Source organism: Ochotona curzoniae, unplaced genomic scaffold (assembly GCF_017591425.1).
Source record: "Ochotona curzoniae isolate NIBS_2020 unplaced genomic scaffold, NIBS_Ocur_1.0 contig_1071, whole genome shotgun sequence".
NCBI classification, from domain to species: domain Eukaryota; kingdom Metazoa; phylum Chordata; class Mammalia; order Lagomorpha; family Ochotonidae; genus Ochotona; species Ochotona curzoniae.
Genome location: NW_024464939.1, coordinates 27,269,247 through 27,293,426, shown reverse-complemented (window position 1 = coordinate 27,293,426; position 24,180 = coordinate 27,269,247). Strand labels below are relative to the sequence as shown.

Here is a 24,180-nt window from a genome sequence, read left to right as displayed (position 1 = left end):
TGCTACTTTCCAAGGCCATTTGCAGGGAGGTGCATCTGAAGTACAGAACCAGGACTCAAGTGGCATTTTAATGGGATGCCTGCCTTGCAGGTGGTAGCTTTACCAGCTATCCCACAATGCTGGCCCCTGTTCCATCCATTCAGTTCTGTCATTTTGGGAATTGTTCATCGCGAAGATACATTGTACAAGATATTGAGTTCTCTTATTCTATAAACATCTCCCCCATCTGTTGAATGAAGAGGAGCTTGAATTAGAAGGCGTTCAGATTACATGCTAGGTCTAAAATATTTGTAACTGATTTTACAGTGTGCATCTGCATATGGGGTTCTGTAGTTAAACAGTTACATTGTGCCTCCTCTTCCCCAAACACATGCCTTACCAACTGTCAACTTCAGCTCATGTCTTAAATCACACTTGCTAGTAGGCATTGTGTAGAAGTTCCAATGTCTTCCAAGAATTGTGCTGTTTACTGAATGAAATCACATCTGTTTAGACCGTAATTATTATAAATTGTCAGGAAGTATTTGTAGATTTGTGTCAGGCATTTGTATAACATCACATCTGAGATCCTACTTCTCATTTGAGAAATGGATATTTACGATTCAGTTTGCTGGAAACCCTGTGAGGACAAGAATTGTCTGTGCGATTTTACTCACTGGTAGCACAGAGACCCTGACCTGGGTCACAGGAAGTACTTGAGACACATATATCCTAAAAAGAGTAAATGTGGTCTAGGCCAGGCTGGAGCAGGAATCAGGAGCATGATCCAGATCTCTGCCATGGGTGACAGGATTCAAGCACTTGGCCATCTTGTGCTGTCTCCCTAGGCCTTAGGAGGGAGCTGTATCAGAGGTGGAGCACCTGGCTGTCAGACCTGTGCTGTTATGGAAAACCAGCATGAAAGGTGGGTGGGATAGCCCACTGTGCCACAGCGCTGGCCCTGAGAGTTAAGTTGACTTCATATCAAGCCAAGTCAGGTATAAGTGCAATTTGAAAATTTATTATCCAGATGATAATTGTGAGAATTATTTGACCGCTGTTAATTCATTGTTCCTGTTTCTTGTTTTTTAACACGTTTTATGGTAGACAAAAATCCCGTGTGTGCATTTTTCATGTGAGACGTATAAAATGCATACTAGGTTTCAAAGACTTACAAAAACCTGTAAACTGTCTCATTTGTGTAATACCGATCACGCGCTGACATAGCAGCCTTTTGCATTTTTCGAGTTACATAGAAATTACTGAAATCAGTTTCAGCTCTTTGGGGCTATATTTAAAATGTAGCTTTTAGAAGCAAAATTACCTTTGTGGCTCTCATTTGTGGCCCATTGAATGGTGTTGGTCTTGATGTGCAAAACACAGGCACAACACGTAGAGAAGGGAGAAGCCTTCAAAAGGAGTTTTAAATTTGTGTCCTTTATAAAATCACAAAATTATGTGTTGCAGCTGTGACTTGGGAAAGTGAACATGCAAGAAGTCTTTATCAAATAAATGAAAAAGACCAAAATAATTTAATTAGATTAGCCCAAATCAGAAATATGGAATGCAGCTACCAGATGGATTCCTGGCATAGTTGCCAGCCGGGCCTTGAGGTCAGAAAAGGGGCAAGAAGGCGTTGGTGGCTGGCTGAGTGTGAGCGATTCCTGATGACAGATCATTGACAGAGCTGCAGGTTTTTAATTTCTCTGTCTGGGGCTCACCTCGGAGTGTGGTTGAAGTTGGGGTGTGGTGACATGTTTTATTGATAGCATGTAATACCATTTTTTGTCACGGCTACAAGAAATGGGTTCTTAGCAGGAAGGACTAGGGAGATGGAAGGCTGAAGCGAGCATCTTGCCATCTCTGAGAGCTATCTTTCTGTCCCTACCAGTGCCTGTAGGCAGCTTCTTTCCCCCTAGTTGCTGCCTAATAAATTTCCATCGTTGCTTCTTCAGGCTGGCACTGCCCCTACCCCTGACTCTGGGCTCACAGAGAGGACCACTGAGTCAGGCCTTCCTCCCAAGGGAACAGGTTGGAGCCACTATTCAGCCACTATCATTTCCTGGTGGCCCTGGAAAATGAGGCCCATTTTCTATAAAATAAGGCCACCCAGGACATATAAGCAGGCATTATTTTCTTTAAGGTGATTTGAAAGTTTATGTTGATGAGTTATTTTGGCTAGTTTAAGCTACTGTCATTTCCATTCCAGTATTTGTTCCCTTGAAGGTCAGAATGAAATGAATACATTAGGAGTGACTCCTTAGGCTTTGTAGGAGTGAGTTTTATTTGTAAATATTTGTTGTCTTTAGCTCTGGAGATTTCTACTTCTTCAGTTTGGATTTTTGAGCAGTTGAGTAGTAAAGCAGCATGTTTTTAGTAAGACGGCTTTCATACCCATCTTATTTTCATCCATCTGACCTCTGTATTTGGAGGAAGTAGATCAGAAAATTTGTGGCAGTTAGCAGCGGAGTGAGGAGACCTCTGGCTCCAGCTGACAGCTGTCACCTGGAAACTGCAGACCTGGAGACCCTCTCAGGTGTTAGGGCTGTAGTCCTGACAGTGAACAGGGATGCTGTTTACATTTTCTGTAAGCAAAACTGCCCCCTTGTTAGGAAGATGTTTGAAGAGGGCAGGCGGAGAGGGAGTTTGTGTCTGTCTGACTGCTAAGTCCTCAGCAGTGTTGGTTAGCCTGTGCTCCTGTGGAAGCGTCAGGGAATTTATGACTGAGCCTGTTTATAACATTGCTTTGGAAGTTCTTCAACAAGAATTTTTTTTTTCAAGTGGGCTAGTTTCACACAATACTTAATATGCTTATAAAAGAAGAAGAAAATGAGTTGAATTCCAAGGATGTCTAAGATTTCAGGCATTTTTTCCCCCTGTGAATTAGTTCTTTATTAGATAGATGGTTGATTTCATTAGCACCCTACAAACACACTTGGATTGTTCTGGCCCTCTCCACATTGGTTATTTAATCTGACACACAGTCTGTTAGGAGGAGTTTGAGTGCAGTATGGAGTGTGAACCGCTAGGATGCTGAAGGCACCGGCTCACTTTCTGTCCACCTGAAAGGGGTCTGGATTTTCTTCGCAAGAGCTTAGGGCAGCACTGAGAGTTAAAATATTTTGGCCTCGTTGGGTTGGGGGACAGTTCTGTGCTTCCACTAATGAGAATAGTCACTGTGTGCAAGTGTGCATCCAGCAAGAGTTTCTCTGAGTGGTCACATGGGCTCCTGGTCCATCACCAAAGCCCAGCAGGCCTGTGGGTGAATAATGAGACTGGTGATTGGGCTGCTTCTGCCGGCAGCACAGATTGGGAGTGTGGTGGGCCTGGAGCCATGAGAGAAATTGGTCCTCTTGGAGAACGAAAGCTTTTCTTTTAGTCTCCTTCTGAATCTTGTGTATTTCTGCCATTAAGCATAATGAAGTTATGAATTTATTATATGGTCCTCAAGCTTGCTTTTCACCCTCATTACGGCACCTCCTCGTCAGATGCCTCTGTTGCTGTTACATGGATTCTATGTGGGTTGTAAATATCTAATTTGTACAAAATGACTGATTTTGGAATTTATATAATCCTCTAGTCAATTTAACTAAGTTGAGCTTTTCACAGTCCTCGGTGCTCTGCTGCTCATCTGATTACACTGCTCAGGGGAATAAGGTTAAGGGCGGGCTGTTGGTAACCAGAGCATTTCCAGGGCTTTAGTTCAGCAGATGGGCTGCTTGACTATATTCATACATCTGCTTGCCTGCTGTGGCAGCTGCTGCTGCTTCATGTTGTGTTCTTTTGTTCTGTTCCATCCAAGAATGGAACGCTAGGAAGTGTAGTGAATGGATTAATTTAAGGTTAAGGTTAGTGTTTTGCTTGCTTTCTAAGTAACCGATCATAATAATGCTTCTGGTAGAAGCTAATGAGTTTCTCTTAAAGTGAACTAGATTTATAAAATACAGCCCAGCAAGGGGGCTAGATTAGTATTGTTGATGGGAACCAAATTCAAATGTGTAAAATACAGGCCGTTTTTATCATTTGTTCCTAATTCTTTGTTTTCTTTCTTCCTCCTCCCCTCCTCCCACTACCTTCTAGGACCTATATCCAGACTTTGCCTGACACTGCAGGGTCCAAGAGAATTAAGGAAATATGGAATGACATGAAGAAGATTAGTTAAGGATTAAAGGCTTTGAGGACAAACACCTCAGTGAAGTGAAGCACAGACAAGCTCCTGAGCTGTAGTTTGGAGGAGCCGTGTGTTGGAAGAAGATGGCGGATCCAGGAATGATGAGTCTTTTTGGCGAGGATGGGAATATTTTCAGCGAAGGCCTGGAAGGCCTTGGAGAATGTGGTTACCCTGAAAATCCAGTAAATCCCATGGGTCAGCAAATGCCGATAGACCAAGGCTTTGCCTCCTTACAGCCATCCCTTCATCACCCCTCCACTAATCAGAATCAAACAAAGTTGACCCATTTTGATCACTATAATCAGTATGAACAACAAAAGATGCATCTGATGGACCAGCCTAACAGGATGATGAGCAATGCCCCTGGGAACGGACTGGCGTCTCCGCACTCGCAGTACCACACCCCTGCCGTTCCTCAGGTGCCCCACGGGGGCAGTGGCGGCGGTCAGATGGGAGTCTACCCTGGCATGCAGAATGAAAGGCACGGGCAGTCTTTTGTGGACAGTGGCTCCATGTGGGGCCCCCGGGCTGTTCAGGTACCAGACCAGATCCGAGCCCCCTACCAGCAGCAGCAGCAGCAGCCACAGCCGCAGCCGCCGCAGACGGCTCCGTCGGGACCCCCTGCACAGGGCCACCCTCAGCACATGCAGCAAATGGGCAGCTATCTGGCACGTGGGGATTTTTCCATGCAGCAGCATGGGCAGCCACAACAGAGGATGAGCCAGTTTTCCCAAGGTCAAGAGGGCCTTAATCAGGGAAATCCTTTCATTGCCACCTCAGGACCTGGCCACTTGTCCCACGTGCCCCAGCAGAGTCCCAGCTTGGCACCTTCTTTGCGTCACTCGGTGCAACAGTTCCATCACCACCCCCCTACTGCTCTCCATGGAGAATCCGTTGCCCACAGTCCCAGATTCTCCCCAAATCCTCCTCAACAAGGGACTGTTCGGCCACAAACCCTTAACTTTAGTTCTCGGAGCCAGACAGTCCCCTCTCCTACTATAAACAACTCAGGGCAGTATTCTCGATATCCTTACAGTAACCTAAATCAGGGATTAGTTAACAATACAGGGATGAATCAAAATTTAGGCCTTACAAATAATACTCCAATGAATCAATCAGTACCTAGATACCCCAATGCTGTAGGATTCCCATCAAACAGTGGTCAAGGACTAATGCACCAGCAGCCCATCCACCCCAGTGGCTCACTTAACCAAATGAACACACAAACTATGCATCCTTCACAGCCTCAGGGAACTTATGCCTCTCCACCTCCCATGTCACCCATGAAAGCAATGAGTAATCCAGCAGGCACTCCACCTCCGCAAGTCAGGCCCGGAAGTGCTGGGATACCAATGGAAGTTGGCAGTTATCCAAATATGCCCCACCCTCAGTCGTCTCACCAGCCCCCTGGTGCCATGGGAATCGGACAGAGGAATATGGGCCCCAGAAACATGCAGCAGTCTCGTTCGTTTATGGGCATGTCCGCGGCACCGAGGGAGTTGGCCGGGCACATGAGACCAAATGGTTGTCCTGGTGTTGGCCTTGCAGATCCACAAGCAATCCAGGAACGACTGATATCTGGCCAACAACATCCTGGTCAGCAGCCGTCTTTTCAGCAGCTGCCCACCTGTCCTCCGCTGCAGCCCCACCCAGGCTTGCATCACCAGTCTTCACCCCCTCACCCTCATCACCAGCCTTGGGCACAGCTCCACCCGTCACCCCAGAACACCCCGCAGAAAGTGCCTGTGCATCAGGTAAGGGGACACTGAACTGCCCTCATTGCACTGTAAAGTTCAGCATGGCTGACTTCGTCTAAAAGAATTTCCTTGAACCTTCAGGAAAAGTCTTATTCATTATGAGTACCTTCATTTTCGTCTTGTAGGCTGCCTCAGGATCTCATTTCCCCCATTACTCCCTTTCTTTATATTCATTCACTTATGTGCTTATGCATTTATTCATTCATTCCTGAATTCTTGAATTCTCCCGTCCCACGAGTTATGCTAGATATTAAGGATCTAGCTGGATGATAGTTCCCTGAAACTGGGTCCCTGCCCACAGTGGACTCACAATACACAAGTGATTTTTATTTTCTTGTTGTTTCTCGCCCTACCTACCTTCTTTTAAGAACATAATGGAAGTTTGGTTTCTAGCGAAGTATTAGATGTTGGTGGTAGTCTGCCATATCTCTCCTTTCATGTTATGCTTGTTTTTTTTTTTCTCTTGAGGGAGTTGTAGTATTCATTCTTATGTACTACTAATTTTGTTATCTGCTGAATGTTTGAAACATAAACTGTGAGTTTAAGTTGCATACCATAGGAAAAAAATCACAGTACACAGTAGTCTACAGAAAGAGTTTGATCTCAGTACAAAGTACTGAAGGAGTTGCCTTTTTTTTTTTGTAAATTGAATTTTTTGTTATCCTTCAAAGCTTATAAGAATATGGATTAAGTTTTAAGTGATAGCATTCTCAAAGATACTATCTCATTGTAAGTTTTGGTGTTTGCACTACAGATCCGTGGACATTTAAATTGCTTTTAAAATGTACAAGTTGTTCTGAGTGCTGTTCAAGAATATGTGTTGATCATTTGCTAGGATTGCATATTTGGTTTGGGATGGCACAGTGAATGATTTTAGAGCTGCAGGCATAGTGTTTTTCCTTTAAACATTAAAAGAAGAGAGAGAGAGGTAGATAGATATGGGGTGCCCATCCATAGGTTTCTTGCTGCAAATGCCTATAACAGCTGGAACTGGGCTGTGGCAAAGCTGGGAGCTGAAAATTCAATCCAGGTCTCCCTTGCGGGTGACAGGGACTCAATTATTTGAACCATCTGCTGACCACAGTCCTGGAAGACGTTTCTGGTGGCTTACGTGATTTTTCTACACACATGTTGCAGTTGATCTTGATGCACAGAAAAGAGATGCAAGACAGGCTTCCATTTGGAAAGTATTGGTCGGGACCAGATGTTGGATTCTTGCATTCTGTCAGCTTACAGGATAGATAGGGGAGCAATAGTTGAAGTGTGAAGTGTGAACCTGTTGTCTATACTAACAGGCATGGTTTAGGTGTGGGATCAGCTGTTGGGAGCAAAAGGGGTTGAAGCAGAGTAACAGGAAAAGTCAGAGAACAGGGTCCCTGGGGCATCTCAGTGAAATAGTTCAGTGTAGGGATTCTGAGGTTTCAGTCTCAACCTTGCCTGGGGACATGAAGGTGGCAAGTTAGGCAGATAACTGTTGACACACTTGTGTATTCTCAGAGAATCCGGAAGTCAGCTCTACAAGGCAGCAGGAGGGCTCTGGGCGGGACCTGCACTGTCCGGGGCAGAAGGGGAACACGCGTTTAGGTTCTTGGGGAAGGACTACTGGGACCTTTGGCCCAGGCTGTCGTCAGGGCTTGCTGGGAATGGTGGGAAAGGCAAAGGGGCTGGTCGGCTGCGCAGGTGCTGCGGGAGAGGTGGTCTGGACATTCGGTGTGGATTTGGTTCTTTCATGTTCACCTCGGGAGGAACGACCCTCCTGAGAACAGACTGAGTGGTGTCATGAAAAAATTGTGATAATTTACAGGAATTTCTCTTTTTGTATTGCTTGAAAGTTCCTCACTAAGAAGGGATTTCCCACAGTAGCAGGTTCTCCCAGTTGACGTTCCAACACCTCTTCTGTTCTCCTGAGGACTGGTGCAGTTTGAAGTACCGCAGGATGAGCACCGTGGCTATCCCCAGGCCTCATGGGGTTTGAGGGTGCGGAAGCCTCCACTGCGCTTCCAGAGGTTGGGTGTGAACTTGCAGTCTGTGCTTTAGGGGTACCATGCCACAGTTCCCTGTGGGCGCCCTGGGAAAACCCGGGCGAGGTGGCTACCTTGGAGAATGAGTAGTTACAGACAAACTCAGAATTCGTAAAGGAGCGTAGACAAGGACATTTGAAGGATTTTCGTTCTAAGTACAGTTACATTTTCTGTTCTGTCCATGCTATTTGTCTTCAATTCTGGCTTAATTTGGCTTCCTGTTCAGATTTCGAAGCTTTGAAAATAATACTAGAAAGAGCACGGACTGACATTCGAAGGATGTTTGAACTCCAGCACCACTACCTACTAGCTTGGTAACTTCAGGCAGTTGATTTGGGCTCTTTATCTGCAAGATGAAAAGAATAAAACCCATTGTGAATAATGTTGCCACTAAGTGGGGTGGCGGATACTGCATCCCCACAGTGGTGTACACTCAGTGGTGCACAGGCTCCTCTTCCTCTTCCTTAGTTTCTTATTTGAACTGCAAGCAATACTTTATTATCATGTCATCTCACACATAGATGCAGTGGAGCATTTATTTTGTTTTTAAAGGAATAGGTTAAATATGGACCACAACCTCAGGGAGTATTAACTGTGATCTGTGGAGCTGTCTCCTCCCTTTCATCCATGTGGCCCAGTGTGCAAGGAGGATGACACGGGTAACTCAACATGCCAACACGCTGAAAGTGTCTCCTCTTTCTCCTAAAAACGACGTACACTGTACTCTAGTGGATCTACCTAGCCAGTGATATTTTTGTGCTATTAAAATTGTCTTATTTTTCATATAAGATAAAATGCTGACTCCAAACTTTGCTAGCTAGCAGGGGAACTGCTAGAATAGGTTGAAATACCCATGGAAGTTTTCTAAGTGTTTGCCACATTCAGATAGGCGTGCTTACTGTTATTTTCTTAAATTTTTTAAAAAATACAAGATACGTTTTTGTCTTAGGTTCTGAAACCCAAGTTGTGTTTTGTTTTTAAGATTTATTTATTTATTTAAAAGGCAGATTTACAGATGAAGAGACTGAGAGAGGTAGTCTACGTACAGTTACAGAGAAAGAGCAAGACTGAGAGAGGTCCTCAAATGGCCAGTGTGGCCTGGATGATGCTAATGTGAAGCTGGGAGTCAGGGGATTCTTCTGAATCTGCCATGTGGATACAGGGGCCTAAACATTGCCAGCTTTCACTGCTTTCCTAGGCGCATTAAAAAGTAGCTGAAAGCCCATATGGGCTACAACAATGCAGATAGTAGCTTAACTCACTGTGCCACGGCAGTGGCCTCAGAACACATATATCTTTAAAGATAAACTTAACATTTTTTTTTAATTAAAAATTTCTTTTTAGTAATGAAAGAGACAGACCATCCAACTGCTGAGTTTTTCCCGAAATGCCTGTAACAGTAAGGGCTGGTCCAGGCGCAAGCTGGGAACTTGGAACCCCGTCCAGGTGTGTTTCCTGGGTGACAGGGCATCATGTGTTACCTGCCCAGCTTGCGCATGAACAGGAAGCTTGACTGGGAGCAGAGCAGCTGAGACTGAAGCCAGGTCCTCTGATACTGGATGCACATGCTGCACAGTGGCATCCTCGCTCCCCTGCCAAATGCTCACCACGTTGAGCTTCTGTCGAACAGCCAGCAAAGGGAAAGCTCAGTAAAAGGCCGAAGTTCATTGAATCGAAACACTTAAAACTGTTCGTTTTGCTTTGTGAACGTAGTCTTTCGTGGGAGCTCCAGCCTTTTGACTGAGGAGATTTACAGAGAAGCGGAAGCAATAGCTGGTTAGAATGGTGGCGCTTAAACTTGTTCATTTCAGATCCCTATGTGTTCTGAAAAATTACTGGCGAGTCCAAATAACTTGTGTTTGTGGGGGTTATGTGAATAGATATTTACTGCCTCAGGAATTTTGACTGAAGAAAGTTTAAAATATTGATTTGTTAAAATAATGAATCATTGTATGCTAATATAAAGAAAAATTTTAAATGGAAAATAAAGCAAAGAGTTGATGAGGTTGTTTTGTCTTCTCAAGTGTTAGATTCTCATATCTGCTTCTGAATGCTGTGTGTAAGTCATGAACTTCTGGAAATGTCCACTGTCTGTTCACAGGGAATGAGCATGAAGGGCAAATAACATTTCAGTGTCGTGTAGGAATAGTTGTGGCCTCACAGCCCTTCTGAGATCCTAGGTCGAGGCTTTGGAGTCCTAGCTTTTCAGTGGAAGTACCACTAAATGATTGCCAACCTGTTGACTTGGGGCAAGTCATTTAGCCTTAGGGCATCAGTTTTGTTGTCTCTGAAGTAAGGGTTTTAGGTGAGGTTGGCAGTAACACCTTTGAAGTCCTTAAAGTGATACTCAGAGACGTGATGCTGCTTTAATGGTTCAAGATGGCCTGTTTTGCAAATCCTTAAACATAATCTTACCTTATTTCAGTGTCAAATATCATAGTGGTTTGACTTTGTTTTCCTGGCTTTCAGGAACATTTATCAAATATTGAAGTTCCCCATAGCTTCCTATTTGGGGAGAGAGAACAGTTTTGCTGGAACTTTGGGAATAAAGTGCCAGGGCAGAATGTGCTATGAAAAGTCCATAGCAGATGCCAGCAGTGGGTGACCCTGTCTTAGGGGAGATGGAACTGGGGAATGGGAAAGCTTGTACTGGGGGAAATGGTAGTGATATCTTTGCTGAGATGTGAAGGATGAGAAAAGTGGGAGGAGTTTGAAGTTACTAGAATTGCAGGAGCTAGGTATGGACCAGAAAGCTCCTGGTCCTGCGCCTGTGTCCTTGCACTGGGAACTTTTCCTCCCTGTGGGGCATCCTACAGCACCCAGGGGTGTAAAGAGAGGAGTGGGACCTGGTATCTGTGTACTGTGAACTTGGATGAGAACAACCCTAAAGGAAAGCATAGACTATGGCATTTTGTTCATTTGAAGGGTTTATCTGAAGAAAGAAAGATTGATTAAGTGTATTGCCCTTCAGGTTACTGGCAAGTTCTTAGGTTTCTGAATAAATTAAGCTGCAGAGTGTACATAGGGGTCCCAGTGTTCATGGACTGCAAAGCTGGCATCCTGTATGGGTACCAGTTTCTGTCTGTGCTGTCCTGCTTGTGATCTAGCTCTGTGCAGATATTTCTGGGAGAGCTGTGGAGGATGACTTGCGTGCCTGGAGCCCTCCCACCTGTAAGGGAGACCTAGATGAAGGTCCTGATTCGTGGCTTCTGCCTCACTGGGCCAAGCTGTTGAGGCCGTTTGGGGAAGTGAACCAGTGAATGGAAGATCTCTCTGTGTCTACTTGTATCCTTCAAATAAATGAATGAATAAACAAATAACAAAAGACCTAGAAGAACTGGTGGTTAAGTTTTCAAAACTGTGCTTTCCACAATGTGTAAACATTTTTACAAATAGTTTTTCTGTGGAAACCCTCTCCAAGAACATTTTGAGTAGAGACAGAATTTGAAGTATTGAAGTTGACTGTTTACTCAGTAGAAACAGAATTCCAGGCATGCGCAGTCATTTGCAACAGGTAGGTGAGCTCAAGGAAAACAGTGGGCATGCAACGTAAGCATCAAATGTGCAAGTTGTGATCAGAAAGAAAAATGCCTTCTTTATGATACTAGATCATTCTAACTTATTTTCCTCCTAAAAACGTATTTATTTGGGCCCCAGCACGATAGCGTAGTGGTTAAAGTCCTCACCTTGCACATGCCGGGATCCCTTATGGGCACCGGTTCTAATCCCGGTGACCCCATTTTCCATTCAGCTCCCTGGCTGTGGCCTGGAAAAGCAGTTGAGGATGGCACAAAACCTTGGGACCTTGCACACATGTGGGAGACCTGGAGGAGGTTCCTGGTTCTTGGCTTTGGATCAGCTCAGCTCCAGCCATTGGGCACACTTGGGGAGTGAACCATCAGATGGAAGATCTTCTTCTCTGTCTCTCTTCCTCCCTGTATTTCTCCTCCCTGACTTTCCAATAAAAATAAATAAATCTTTTAAAAAGTTATTTATTTGAAAGACAGAGTTACAAAGGAGAAACAGCAATCTTCTATCCATTGAATCACTCCTCATTTGGCCACAGAGGCTGGGGTGTGCCATGGGCTAGGAGCTTTATTCTGGGTTTCCCACATGGGTAAAGGAGACCAAGTGTCCAGGCCATCTTTCACTGCTCTCCCAGCCACATTGGCAAGGAGCAGGATCAGAAGTGGAAAAGCTGGCACACTCACTGGTGCCCCAACCAGTGTGGCTTAATGCATTATGCCATAGCACTGGCCTCTCATCTCTGCCTTTGACATCACTCACACTTTGACACTGCTGAAGTTGTGTTGGGAAAATGAGGAAATAAAGAAGAGGGACCAGGTTTCATCTAAGATATTGGAGGTTTTTCCGTATGCACCTTAGAAAACAGGCTCCCTAGTTTGGACTTTTGGGAATGGAGCACCCCTCTTGTGCTCACAGAGAGAAAATCTCTTCCTGCTGCGCTGGTGACTGCTATATGTACTTCCTGCAGTTTTGGGTGATGCAGGCCTCCCAGCCATTAGTGTTCTTCATGTTGGGTCAGTCACTTCTCAACAGTGCGTTCTTTTTGATGGAAGCTTTGCAGTATTTCCTCCAACTACCTCGGTTTGTGTGTACTACACTTAATGCATTTCACTCTTCATTTTCCTTCAACATAGTTGGTTTGTCTTCAAGGTCAGTATTTCCATAGGTTAAAGCAGAAAATATCAAGTGTGTCATTAAAGCAGTGGAAAAACTCTATCTGTCCTTTCACTTCAGGGTCTGAAAGCATGCATGACCTGCACCATAGCCTTACTTTTTCTACCGCTTTTCTTTGGAAAGCAGTGTTGCTTACTGTGAGCATAAGGGATACTGTTGGTGATAAAAATTTAGTGTTTTTCTTTAAATATACATATGCTGATTTGAAATACAGAGTTAGAGGGTGGGGGAAGAAATACAGAAATACAGATCTTCCATGAATTGATTCACTCCCCCATTGGCTGCAGTGTACAGTACAGTACAGACCCTTTCAGTACTTTTGTCTTTAGTCAAATTGCTTCTGTTGGTTCTGCAAAGGTAAGAGAGAAAACCTTTGTTTTTTTTATTATGATTCAGGCCTCTTTTAATTTTTTTCCCCTTTCACTTTCTTCTTAGCTGCTCTTGCCTTCCTTTAACACTCATTCAGAAAGGCAGGCTCTGGACTACAGAACCATAATTGACAGAAAAAAGATAATTGTGAAATGAGTTGGGGGACTGTTGGGGAAAAGGCATTGCTGGAACTAATCTAGAGAATTTAGTCTTGACATCTTAATGTTATTCTCCATTCTCTGTGGTTACTGCTGTAAATCTATAGATAATCTCCAAGTAACCACAGAAAGATGGCCTTCATTTTTCCTTTGTTGTCGAACTTGTACTTTTGCTTTGTAAAACTTGAGCAGGTGACGATGTGTCACTAGGAGTAAGATTTTTTTTTTCTTCCCCTAGTGTGAAAAAAAAAAAGATACAGGCAAACAGCTAGAACTAGCTGTAGATGCATTTAGACAGTCTTCTTGGAAATCCAGGCAGATAAAATCTTACTTAAATAGTCTTATCTTTTCCATGCTGTAGCAGAAGTAGGAGCAAAAGTAGTAGCAGAGAATTTAAAGGAAGTTGACAAAATGACAAAGAATTGACACCATTTTAAAAAGTCAACATAGTTACAGGAACACTCATCATCCTGCTTGTTTTTCTCTTGGCCAGTTTCCAGTATGAGAGCAGTGGTCAGGGAAGGCTGCAAGGCGTAACCTTCCCTCTGATTTTAACCACTGCAAGGCAGTTATTTGAAGGAAACATGTCTATTTTGATGATCCTTAAAGAAGAGCATAATGTTTCTGATCTCCTTTAAGGTATGTTTTCCCTGTTTCCCACTGCCTCCTGTGTCTGATTCTAAAGTTATGTATCACAGGTTTCACGAGAATTCCTGGATTTTTTACCCTTAACTGTGCAACACAGTCGTCTCAAGGTATAAGCAGGAGTGACTTACCCCAAGAGCTCCAAGAGCTCTTGTTTTGTTTGTTTGGGTGATGACGTTAAGAGTTGAGGAAGGGCAAGTAGTGATGCTGGAAAACTTTGTTGAGAGTTTCTTGAATGGAGGTGTTTTCACTTAGCTGCCCTTCCCATCTCATCCCGGGCTGGCTGGAGCACTTTCTGACATTAGCATTTGGTGAGCTGTGAAGTCTCTTGTCAGCTGCTGCTCAGTGTAAAGGTTTAAGAAGTTGCAGTGTGCATTTCTGTGATAGTGAATAGGCAAGAAATTTCATCCTTTTTCTGAAACTGGGTTTTGAAGGAACACATCTCAATGTGCTCCTTGATGTAGGGGGAGTATACAGATAAACATCGTGATTATAGGACTGTTTAAAAATTCAGCTGTTCGCTCATGCATTTGATAAATTTTCTCAACAATTTTTTCTTTTATTATTTTCGAAAGATTTATTTATTTTTATTGGAAAGGCAGATTTACAGAGAGAAGGAGAGACAGAAAAATCTTCCACACACAGGTACATTCTCCAAGAAGTGAAGTTGTAACAGCTGGAGCTGAGCCAGTCCGAAGTTGGGAACTCCTTCTGGGTCTCCTACATGAGTGCAGGATCCCAAGGCTTTGGGCTGTCCTATGCTGTTTTCCCAGGCCACAAGCTAGGAGCTGAATGGGAAGTGGAGCAGCCAGGACATGAATCCTCAAGACAAGGATTTCAGCCAATAGGCTATCACGTGTGGCTCGTTAACTTGAACATTTTCTCTCTCTCTCTCTTTCTCTGTGTAATTATGAAGTTATTTAGAGTTATGTGTTCGTTTCAACTGTTAATTTTAAGAAAGCTTCTGAATACCTGTCAGTCTGTAGAAAGTCCAACCTTAATACTACTTTGGGGGCTGCCAAAAATGGACAGTGAAGAATGAACTTGGAGAATTTACCTTAGTTTTAATGTCTTAATGTTACTCTTCATTCTCTATAGCTATAGCTGTAAATCTATAGTTAATCTATAAGTAGCCACAAAGAGAAATGGAACTGGAACAATAAATAAGTAGATGTGCTGACTTTGCTTTAAATTGCACCATTACTGAGCTGACTCCATTTTTGGCTGGCAGATACAACAAAGGCATTTCTGTGGAGGAAAGCTATTGAAATGCATGGAGCATAACTTGTCTTTAAGAAGGTAACTCAGTTGTTTAGGGAAAATGCTTGATGATTTAATAAGTGAGTAGTATTTTATTTTTGTCAGCTGTTCCTTTGAATATCTTCTCTTTTCACTTTAAATGTGTTCATCCAAACAATGGGACATGCCAAGAATCTGGTCCTCTTTACATCAGATAAGATGCTTGGCATCCCCTGTGCTCAGCATCTCGCCTGACTTGACCTCTGAATCAATAAGGTGTGTGTTTTATTTGGAGACAGCGGTAGAAGACTTAGCTCAAGACTTAGCTCAGTCTAGGATAAGATCTATTCTTAGCCAAACGCAAAGCTTACAGCTTTAGTTTTTGAAAGAAAATTAAAAACCAGTGTTCATATTAAGGTCCTTAAGCTAGGGTAACAGGGGTAAGATTTAAAAAAAAAAAAAAAAAAGCAGTGTGGAAATGATTACTCCAGCACAGTGGAGTATCAGTCTACTCCTGTGCCCTGGGATACCAACATCCCATATAGGCACTGATTCATGTCCTGGTTGCTCCACTTCTGACCCAGCTTTTTGCCTGTGGCCTTGAGACTCTGTGTCCATTTTGGACTCCAAGAGAAAGTGCCTGGCTTTAGATTAGTTCAGCTCTGGCCATTGTGGACATTTGGGGAGTGAACCAGTGGATGGAAAGCCTCTCTGTCTGTCTCTCTCTCTCAAATCTGCCTTTCAAATAAAAAATAAGTAAATCTTCAAGAAGACTAGCCATTCCTTTATTAACAGAACAGAAAGTGTCAAATTATAAAATTTGTTTAATAAATTTTTCATGTTGACTACTTGAGGCATGTTAAATACTGAAATGAGGAATAAATAAATGGTTAAGGGATGAAATATCATCAGTATATTTCATTTAGTGTTTCACAATTTTTTAAATAAAGTTTGAGAGACAGATTAGAAGGCTCCAATCCTTTGGTTTACTCCCAAAATACTATAGCTAGAACTGTGAGCTAGTCTTACAATCCAGGTGGCTTCATGTGACTGGCACGGAGCCAACTATTTGAGCCACTGCCTTCCTACATTTTATTATTATTATTTTTTTTTTATTGGAAAGGCGGATATACAGAGTGGAGAGACGGAGAGGAAGATCTTCCGTCCGATGATTCACTCCCCAAGTGAGCACAACGGCCAGTGCTATGCCGATCCGAAGCCAGGAGCCTCTTCCGGGTCTCCCATGCGGGTGCAGGGTCCCAAAGCCTTGCGCCGTCCTTGACTGCTTTCCCGGGCCACAGGCAGGGAGCTGGAAGGGAAGCGGGGCTGCTGAGATAGAACCAGCGTCCATATGGGATCCCAGGCGTGTAAGGCGAGGACCTTAACCACTTGTGCCACCGCACTGGGCCCAACCTTCCTACATTTTAGCAGGAAACTAGAATCAGAAGCAGAGCCAGAACTCCACTTGGGCATGCCATTATGGGATACAGGCACCCTGACTAGTTGCTAACTATTAGGCCAAAAGTCTTCTCATGCCATTTTTTCTTTTTCATTTATTTAAAGCCATGGCAATAGAGACACAAAGGTAAAGATCTTCCACATACTCACTGATTCGCTGTTCAGTCTGTGTCTCAGTTATCTAGAACAGTGGCTTCGCGCGCAGTACTGCGATGACTGCACTGCGTTCTCTGCCTTTTTCTGGCATCCACTGGCGAGTACTGTCAGGTTCTTCCGTCTGTGTTGGCACAGATTGCTAGGGAAGCACTAGGTAGAGTTGTAAAGACCTCAGGCTTCATAGGCACTGAACCCGATTTGCATAGGGTCTTCCAACTTTTTATTTAGTCATCTTGAATACTTTCTTAACATCCTCTAAACCTTTGTTTCCTGAGAATAATAATTATACCAATTGCACAGGATTATTATTGAGAATGAAGCAAGATAATGGCTGCAAAGTTTTTAGCACAGCGTGTGGTGTGTGATAAGTGCTCAATAAATGTGAAGTATTTTTATAATAACTGCGGTGACAGTGGTTGTTGAAATAAGGTTTTGGAATGCTTTCTTTTTCATTTTCTACCCTTATATCTACGTTGAAAAGACTTTATCCTTATTTTGTGAAACAGGACATTATCAGCGTTTTAAAAATCAATTAGTCATGTTCTCCATAAAACAAATAAATGTTAATCATGTTTTTCTATTTGAGGAGGGAAACAAAAATTACTGTCACATTGCTGTGTTTCTTTTGAATTGTATCTCTACAATCTTACTAGGTGTAAAATATTAACTGCTTTCTCAGTATTTAGTTTTTTCCTAATTTTAATCAAGGTGAAAACCATCAGTTTTCAGAGATTTCAGGTGACAGATCAAGTTGAGCTCTTGCTTAATATGATGAATAAAAATTGTCTCCAAAAGGTAAACTTCACATATTCAAAATGAATGTAAATGGTCTTCTTGGCTATTTTTAATTTTGCTACCAAATAAAACTGTAATAATCCCTTACATTTGTGTTTGTCACACTTTGAAACAGCGGAAGTTCCTTTTTATGGGGAAAAATTCAGATTAGGGTAAAAAAACAAGAAATCAGAAAGATCTAAGCAGTGCAGCCTTCCCAAATCCTGCAGCACAGTGCCGGCGAGTGGGAAGCCATTCCCTGCACGAAAGGGCAGCAGGCCGTGAAAACACAGGAAGGCACTGGGAACTAAAAAGTGAAGTGGGTCACTGGATTTTTAAGGTTAACATCTGTAACTTTAAATTTGCATTTAACAAAGCAAAAGCTTGTTTGTGTGACTCCACTAAACATACTGTGCAATTTAAGAACTAGGAGAGACCTGCTGGAATTGAGCTTAGAGGCCCTAGTGATGTTCTTTTGAAAAGAGCGTAGTTAACTCTTTGCTGTTAAATATAAGGGGAAAGACTCTTGCACTCATTATCATCCTTATAATCATCTTCACTACATTTTTTAAATGTATGTTCATATTTTAATGTATTTTAACATTTAAATATAAATGTGTTGAAGAAAAATAAGGTTGAAAACAAAATAAATGGAAAGCCTGCTTGTTATCTGATATCCATCAGATGTTACATACTTACCAAATATGGATAGTATTTTTCTGTATTGCCTTATTGAACCATAATCTATACATAATGTCTGTATAAAGTAAAGTTATTCCTTTAAATTTGTCAGAAAGCTCTTATTTCTTATGAATATTTCTTATGTATAGGCAGAGCTAGCAGGAGAGACCAACAATGTAAGGACAAATGAGGATACAGAACAGAAATTCAACCACTGATTGGCTCTCCAATGCCTACAGCATCCTGGGCAGGTCCAGACTGGATGTTGGTATGAAGATCCCAGTCAGCGTATTAAAACTTTGTTCCAAATGCCCATCCAAGTTATTTATTTATGTATTTATTTATTTACTTACTTACAAAAAGGTTTGTGTGTACTTTGTTATGCTAATAATGACTGTTTGTGCAAAACGTATAATGGAACACTCAGTGTCAGTGAACTTTCTGTCATGATGAAAATGTTCCATATTTGTCCTGCCCAGTATGGTAGCCAATAACAACTAAATGGTCTTTGAAATTGGCTAGTGAGACTGAGGAACTGAAATTAGTGACTTCCTTATAGAACCACTCAGGTGGAACCAAACAAGACACACTAGTTAACTTACCAGAATATACAAGATGCAGCACACAAGCAAAACTAGAACACGGGGTTGTTTGTTGTGTGGGTAGCCAGTGTAACCTTTATGTTTCTGCTTTTGTTTTCTTCCCTCTCTTACTGAGGGGTACCTCTGGCCCATTAGCCCTGCCAGACTATGAAGGATACTGTGTTCTTTAGGTAACACTAATTCAGCTCATTTTTAAAAGTTTGGAACATATCTGCTATGTCAATTTGTACACATTGCATACTATTTTAAGTAATAATCATTTTAAGATGTAAATGGTATTTTTCAAAGTTATTAATCACAAGTCATAGTTCAAATACTTCATACAAAATATTTAAAATGCCTTGGATTGCATTGCATGTCTTAGATAATATCAACTAGCTTTTCAACCTAGTAATTCTGCTACAAACAAAACAACAGTTAAAGTAATTTGACAAATTATTTATGTCTTCAAGAATCTAAATTATTGTGAATATATTAAATGGCTCTAGATGTTCCTTTCAAAATACTTAATATAATGTTTATGAGTTTCAGTAAAAAGATTTTAAAGGACCAGATTTCATATCTATTTGCTCGAGAGAAGAGCTTTTTCTCTTGTTTGTTTGTTTTGGAAACCAGAGAAGAGGATTGTAAAGTGAATATTCTGTTTACAAAGTTGAATTCCTTCATTCTTAGAAATTTCCATCTTTGCTGGCAATGGGGCCATACCACTGACTGTAGGTAAATCTGGGACTTCTCTTGGAAAGGAATTCCCTCTTTTAGTGAGTCAAGGTTCCAGAGTCCCTCAGACTGGTGGAATTTTATGGCATGATGGAAATGTTTTCTTTGCCACCCTAGACAGTAGCTCATAGCCACTGTGGTTAGCAAACTGTTGAAATGGGAATTATGTAATTGAATCTTATTTAATTTTTGCTAATTTAAACTTAATTAGCCATATTGGGCTGACTACCACTGTACTAGATAGCATACTTCAGGTGTCATGGAGTCATAATTAATAGAGTAGAAATCTCTAAACATTATTGTCTTCAACAGAATCTTTAAGTCCTTTAGAAAAAAAAAATGGAGCTTATTTTTCACTTCATCGAAATACGCTAAAATGCATTTGTCTGCATGACAACCTTTTCACACAACAGGCATTTCTCTCCTAGATGAATTGAAGCACTTTCCTGTGAGGCATTTCTTACTACAATCCCTGCTTTGCTTCCACAAGACTTCTGTTTAAAAGACTAGTGTTCCAGAAGTTTTCATGCTCTAGGGAAATACACTGTAATGAGATTTGAAATGGTAAGGAGAAGTGATAGTGACAGGGAATGTGGAAATAAAGGAGAAGCAACAACTAACCAGTAAACTTGAGTAGGGAGTCGTTGTGGTTCTTGGGAAACTGGAAATGATTCCAAGTGTCCCTGCCCCTTGGAAACTCTTCAGGGTTCTCTTATTTTCACTTACCCTAGTTGGAAGACCCATAGAGTGGTTCGTTTCAAATTTTAGTATTGATTCTTAATGTCTTCTGTACACCAGGATCACCCAAATATTTTCTAATCTCAGATACCTAAGCTGCTGGCTTCGTCCGTATTTTGAAGGTCATTAGTTGATTTTGATGTGTGTCAGCAGCTGTGAAAGCTACTTTAGTGCACAGCGAAGGCAGTTTTGGTGTTTACATACTTTAGAGCAAGGCCACCAGTTGCTGATCTTGGTGGAAAATCTAGACTAGGTGTCCTGTGGATTGTTTTTGTTTTCAAATTAATTGAAAAGAAAATGAAAGAAGGGGAAGCAGAGCAAGAGGGAAAGGAGAGGGAGACAAGAAGAAATGGAGGAAGAGCAAGTCATCTTGCATGCAAAGATTCACTGTCCAGATGCCTCCAGTTGAATGGCTCGGGTTGCTCCAGGCTGAAGCTGGGAGTCAGGAACCCCATCTGGATCTATCACGTGGTGTAGAATCCCAAGAACTAGGGTCATTATCTGGTTTCTCAGGTGCTCGCACAGGGAGCTGGATTGGAAGCAGGCCAGCTAGAACTCAGACCAATGCTCTGCATCGAAGCGTGCATCACTGGCTGGATTGGATTATTGGATTGTTGACTAGTGTTTTTTGCTAGCACCTTCATCAAGGTGAGTTAGAAACCAGAGCCAGGTAACTGCACAAATGGACTTACTAAGGAAACTTAGTATTGAATTAAAGACTAAGTGTTAAAAGACAGTGTCAGTTCAGATAGTGTAAATTTTGAACTTTTGTCTTTTGACATACACATACCAAAATACCATAATCAGATGAAATTTGAGCCTAAGGATGCTTCTATGAGGCAGGGATGCATTGGTCCACATCACCAGTGCTTGTGACAATACTGTCCTCTCTCACAGCCGTGTGTTGTTTACCATGGTGGTCCCCAAGTGCTTTGGCTCTACAAACTTGATGCTCTTTATTGATAAGCTTATAGCCAGTGCCATAGCGTATCAAGTTAATCCTGTACGTGCACATGCCAACATCCCACATGGGTGTCAATTCTGGTTCCAATTTCTCCACTTATGATCCAACTCTCTTCCTAGCCTGGGAAAACAGTGAAGAATGTCCCAAGGCTTTGGGTCCTTATTCCTCTGTGGGAAACCTGGAGGAAGCTCCTGGTTCCCAGCTTTGGATCAGCTCAGCTCTGGCCACTATGGCCATTTGGGCAGTGAACCAGGGGATGAAACACCTCTCCCTGGCTCTCCCTAAGCTTCTCTTTCTGTAACAAAATCTTCTTTTGAATAAAAATAAGTATTTTTTTTTAATTAAGAATTGGGCCTGGCGCTGTGGCCTAGCGGCTAGGGTCCTCTCCTTGAACGCCCCGGGATCCCATATGGAAGCCGGTTCTAATCCCAGCAGATCCACTTCCCATCCAGCTCCCTGCTTGTGGCCTGGGAAAGCAGTCGAGGACGGCCTAAAGCTTTGGGACCCTGCACCTGTGTGGGATATCAGGAAGAAGTTCCTGGATCCTGGCTTTGGATCGGCATAGCATCGGCTGTTGCGCTTACTTGGGGAGTGAATTATCGGACAGAAGATCTTCCTCTCTGTCTCTCCTCCTCTCTGTATATCTGACTTTGTAATAAAAATAAATGAATCTTAAAAAAAAATTGGGAATCCTAAAGAGCTTTTGATTTTTATGATTTTATCTATTTATTTACCACATCAGAATTTAAGGCTGATGTGTAAAGCTTTGTTAAGTAAAGATAACAATAGTAAATGTTTTTAAAATAATTTATGTATTTTACTTAAAAGTCCATTACACAGAGAGGGAGAGAGATCTTCATTTGTTGGTTCAGTTTTCAAATGGCTACAATAGTCACAGCTAGTCTGGGAGCCAGGAGCTGCTTCCTGATCTCCCACGTGGTTCCTAAAGCCTTGAGCTGTCCTCTGCTGCTCTCCCCAGCGTTTAACAGGGAGCTGAATAGAAGTGGAACAGCCAAGGCTTGATCCAAAGCCCATGTTCGATGCTGGTGCTGCAGATGGAGGATTGGCATGCCATCCCTGCCCTGGACACTGATAAACTCTTACATTAGCATGAGTGATATTTTGAAAATAACAATTAATGCTTTCAACAGAAATGTATAGAGGAGAGGAACACTGCCTGGTGTGTTTGCCCACTTTTAATGTCCAGCCTGTTACGAGACAGCTGGATCCTGTGTTTATTGCATGATTCAGTCTGCTGCAATATGTTGTGTTAAATGGTGTATATGACCATGATCTGCTGTCACATGGAGAAAATGTTTTTAAAAAGAGGAGCATTTTAATTTTTTTTTCCAGAAAAATGTGGATTGTTTTCTGTGACATTTGAGGTGGATTTTACTGAGAGTCTGCTGGTTCACTCTCTAAGTGGCCACAATGGCCAGAGCTGAGCTGAGCTGATCCAAAGCCAGGAGCCAGGGATTTCTTCCTGGTCTCCCATGTGGGTGCAGGATCCCAAGACTTTGGGCCATTCTCAACTGTTTTCCCAGGCCACAAGCAGGGAGCTGGAAGAGAAGTGAAGCAGCCGGACCATGAACTAGTGCCCATATGGGATCCTAGTGCTTGCAAGGCGAGGACCTAGCCATTGAGTCATCACACCAGACCCTATAATACTGTGTTTAAAGAAAAAAAACATGAGTACAGTATTAGCCTACCAAAAATTCTTAAAAGATTAGGAAATTTTTTTTCAAGTTCTTAGTTTTCAAAATTTTGATTTTTGCTTGAAAGCTCCTAGCTTATTGTTCAGCATAAACACTGTCAGTTCCCTTGAAGTGACAGCCTTAGTTTGTTTATTTCAAGAGAAGTACTGCCAAATACCAGAATCTGAGCGACTGTGGTTTGTTTTTCAGTTGTTCTTTCAAGTAAAAATAGTGTTCCTTGAAAAGAGGCAACTAGTTCAACTTACAAGTCCAGACAAGTGCTTTTCTTGGCCACTTTTTCTGGTTTACAGAGAAATTCATTTGCAAAGTTTCTTTACAAATTTATAAATTTTTAGAAAAAAATCTAAGCTGTTTCTGGGAGTCAGAAGGTAAAGTGAAATTGAGGTGCTGGCTATCATTTGCAGACCCTATATTCTTTTCCTTTTTAAAAGATGCATTTCTTTATTTCTTTTGAAAAATCTGACTATATAAAGAGACAGATCTTCCATTTGCTGGTTCATTCCTCATGGCAGCGGTGGCTGGTATCGGGCCAGGCCAAAGCCAGGAGCCTGGAGCGCCATCTGCTCTATATGCTGCTGCTTTCCCCATGTGTAAGCAGAGAAGTAGAGCAGCTGGGACTCAGACCTGCAGTTATATGGATTGCCAGCTTTGCAGGTGGTGGCTTAACTTGCTTCACTGTCCCCTTGGATCCCGTCTTGAGCTAGACAGAGGGTAGTGCCTGTAAGAGAAGGGGGCAGATGGATTAGTGTTGAGGAATCTGTAGGCTCTGATGCTGTCTGCTTGTGTTACTTTTTTAAAAAATAGACTATTTTGATTCTTTTAAAGATTTCTTTTTCTTTTTTTTAATGGGAAAGATTTACAGAGAGAAAGAGACAGAAAGATCTTTCGTCCATTGGTTCACTCCCCAAGTACTTAGCTGCAGTGGCTGGAGCTGAGCTGCTCCAAAGCTTCTTCCTGGTCTCCCACATGAGGGCGTGATCCCAAGGCTTTGCGACATCCTCTGCTGCTTTCCCAGGCAAGTAGCAGGAGCTGAGTAGAAGTGGAGCAGCCGGGATACAAACTGGTGCCCATATGGGATTCCGGTGCGTGCAAGGTGAAGATTTAGCCGCTGAGCCATTGTGCCAGACTCATGCTTCTGTCACTTTTTAAACTGCCTTTTGGTAAGAGAGGTTTACAGTGAACATCTTACTATAAACTGGACCGTTGGACTGAGTAACTGGGAAGTGTTTCTGTTACTTTGCAAAGGTGAGCCCTTCTCAGGCATGTCTGTCTGTGGTCATCCCAGGGAAGTAGAAAATGCTGTGCGTGCTTCTCAGGAAGTCTCTAGTTAATTCT

The 24,180-nt window shown here is 42.4% G+C and overlaps 1 protein-coding gene across 3 annotated transcripts in view; it reads left to right on the top strand.

Moving 5' to 3' along the window:
- The window catches only part of CHD7 (chromodomain helicase DNA binding protein 7), a 193,145-nt gene that overhangs the window by 66,391 nt on the left and 102,574 nt on the right, over positions 1 to 24,180 (top strand). For all 3 annotated transcript variants that reach the window (XM_040995066.1, XM_040995072.1, XM_040995056.1), the window contains exon 2: positions 4,060 to 5,904. In XM_040995066.1, the coding sequence (XP_040851000.1) occupies positions 4,234 to 5,904 (1,671 nt within the window). In that variant the 5' untranslated portion in view covers positions 4,060 to 4,233. The remainder of the gene's footprint in view (positions 1 to 4,059; positions 5,905 to 24,180) is intronic.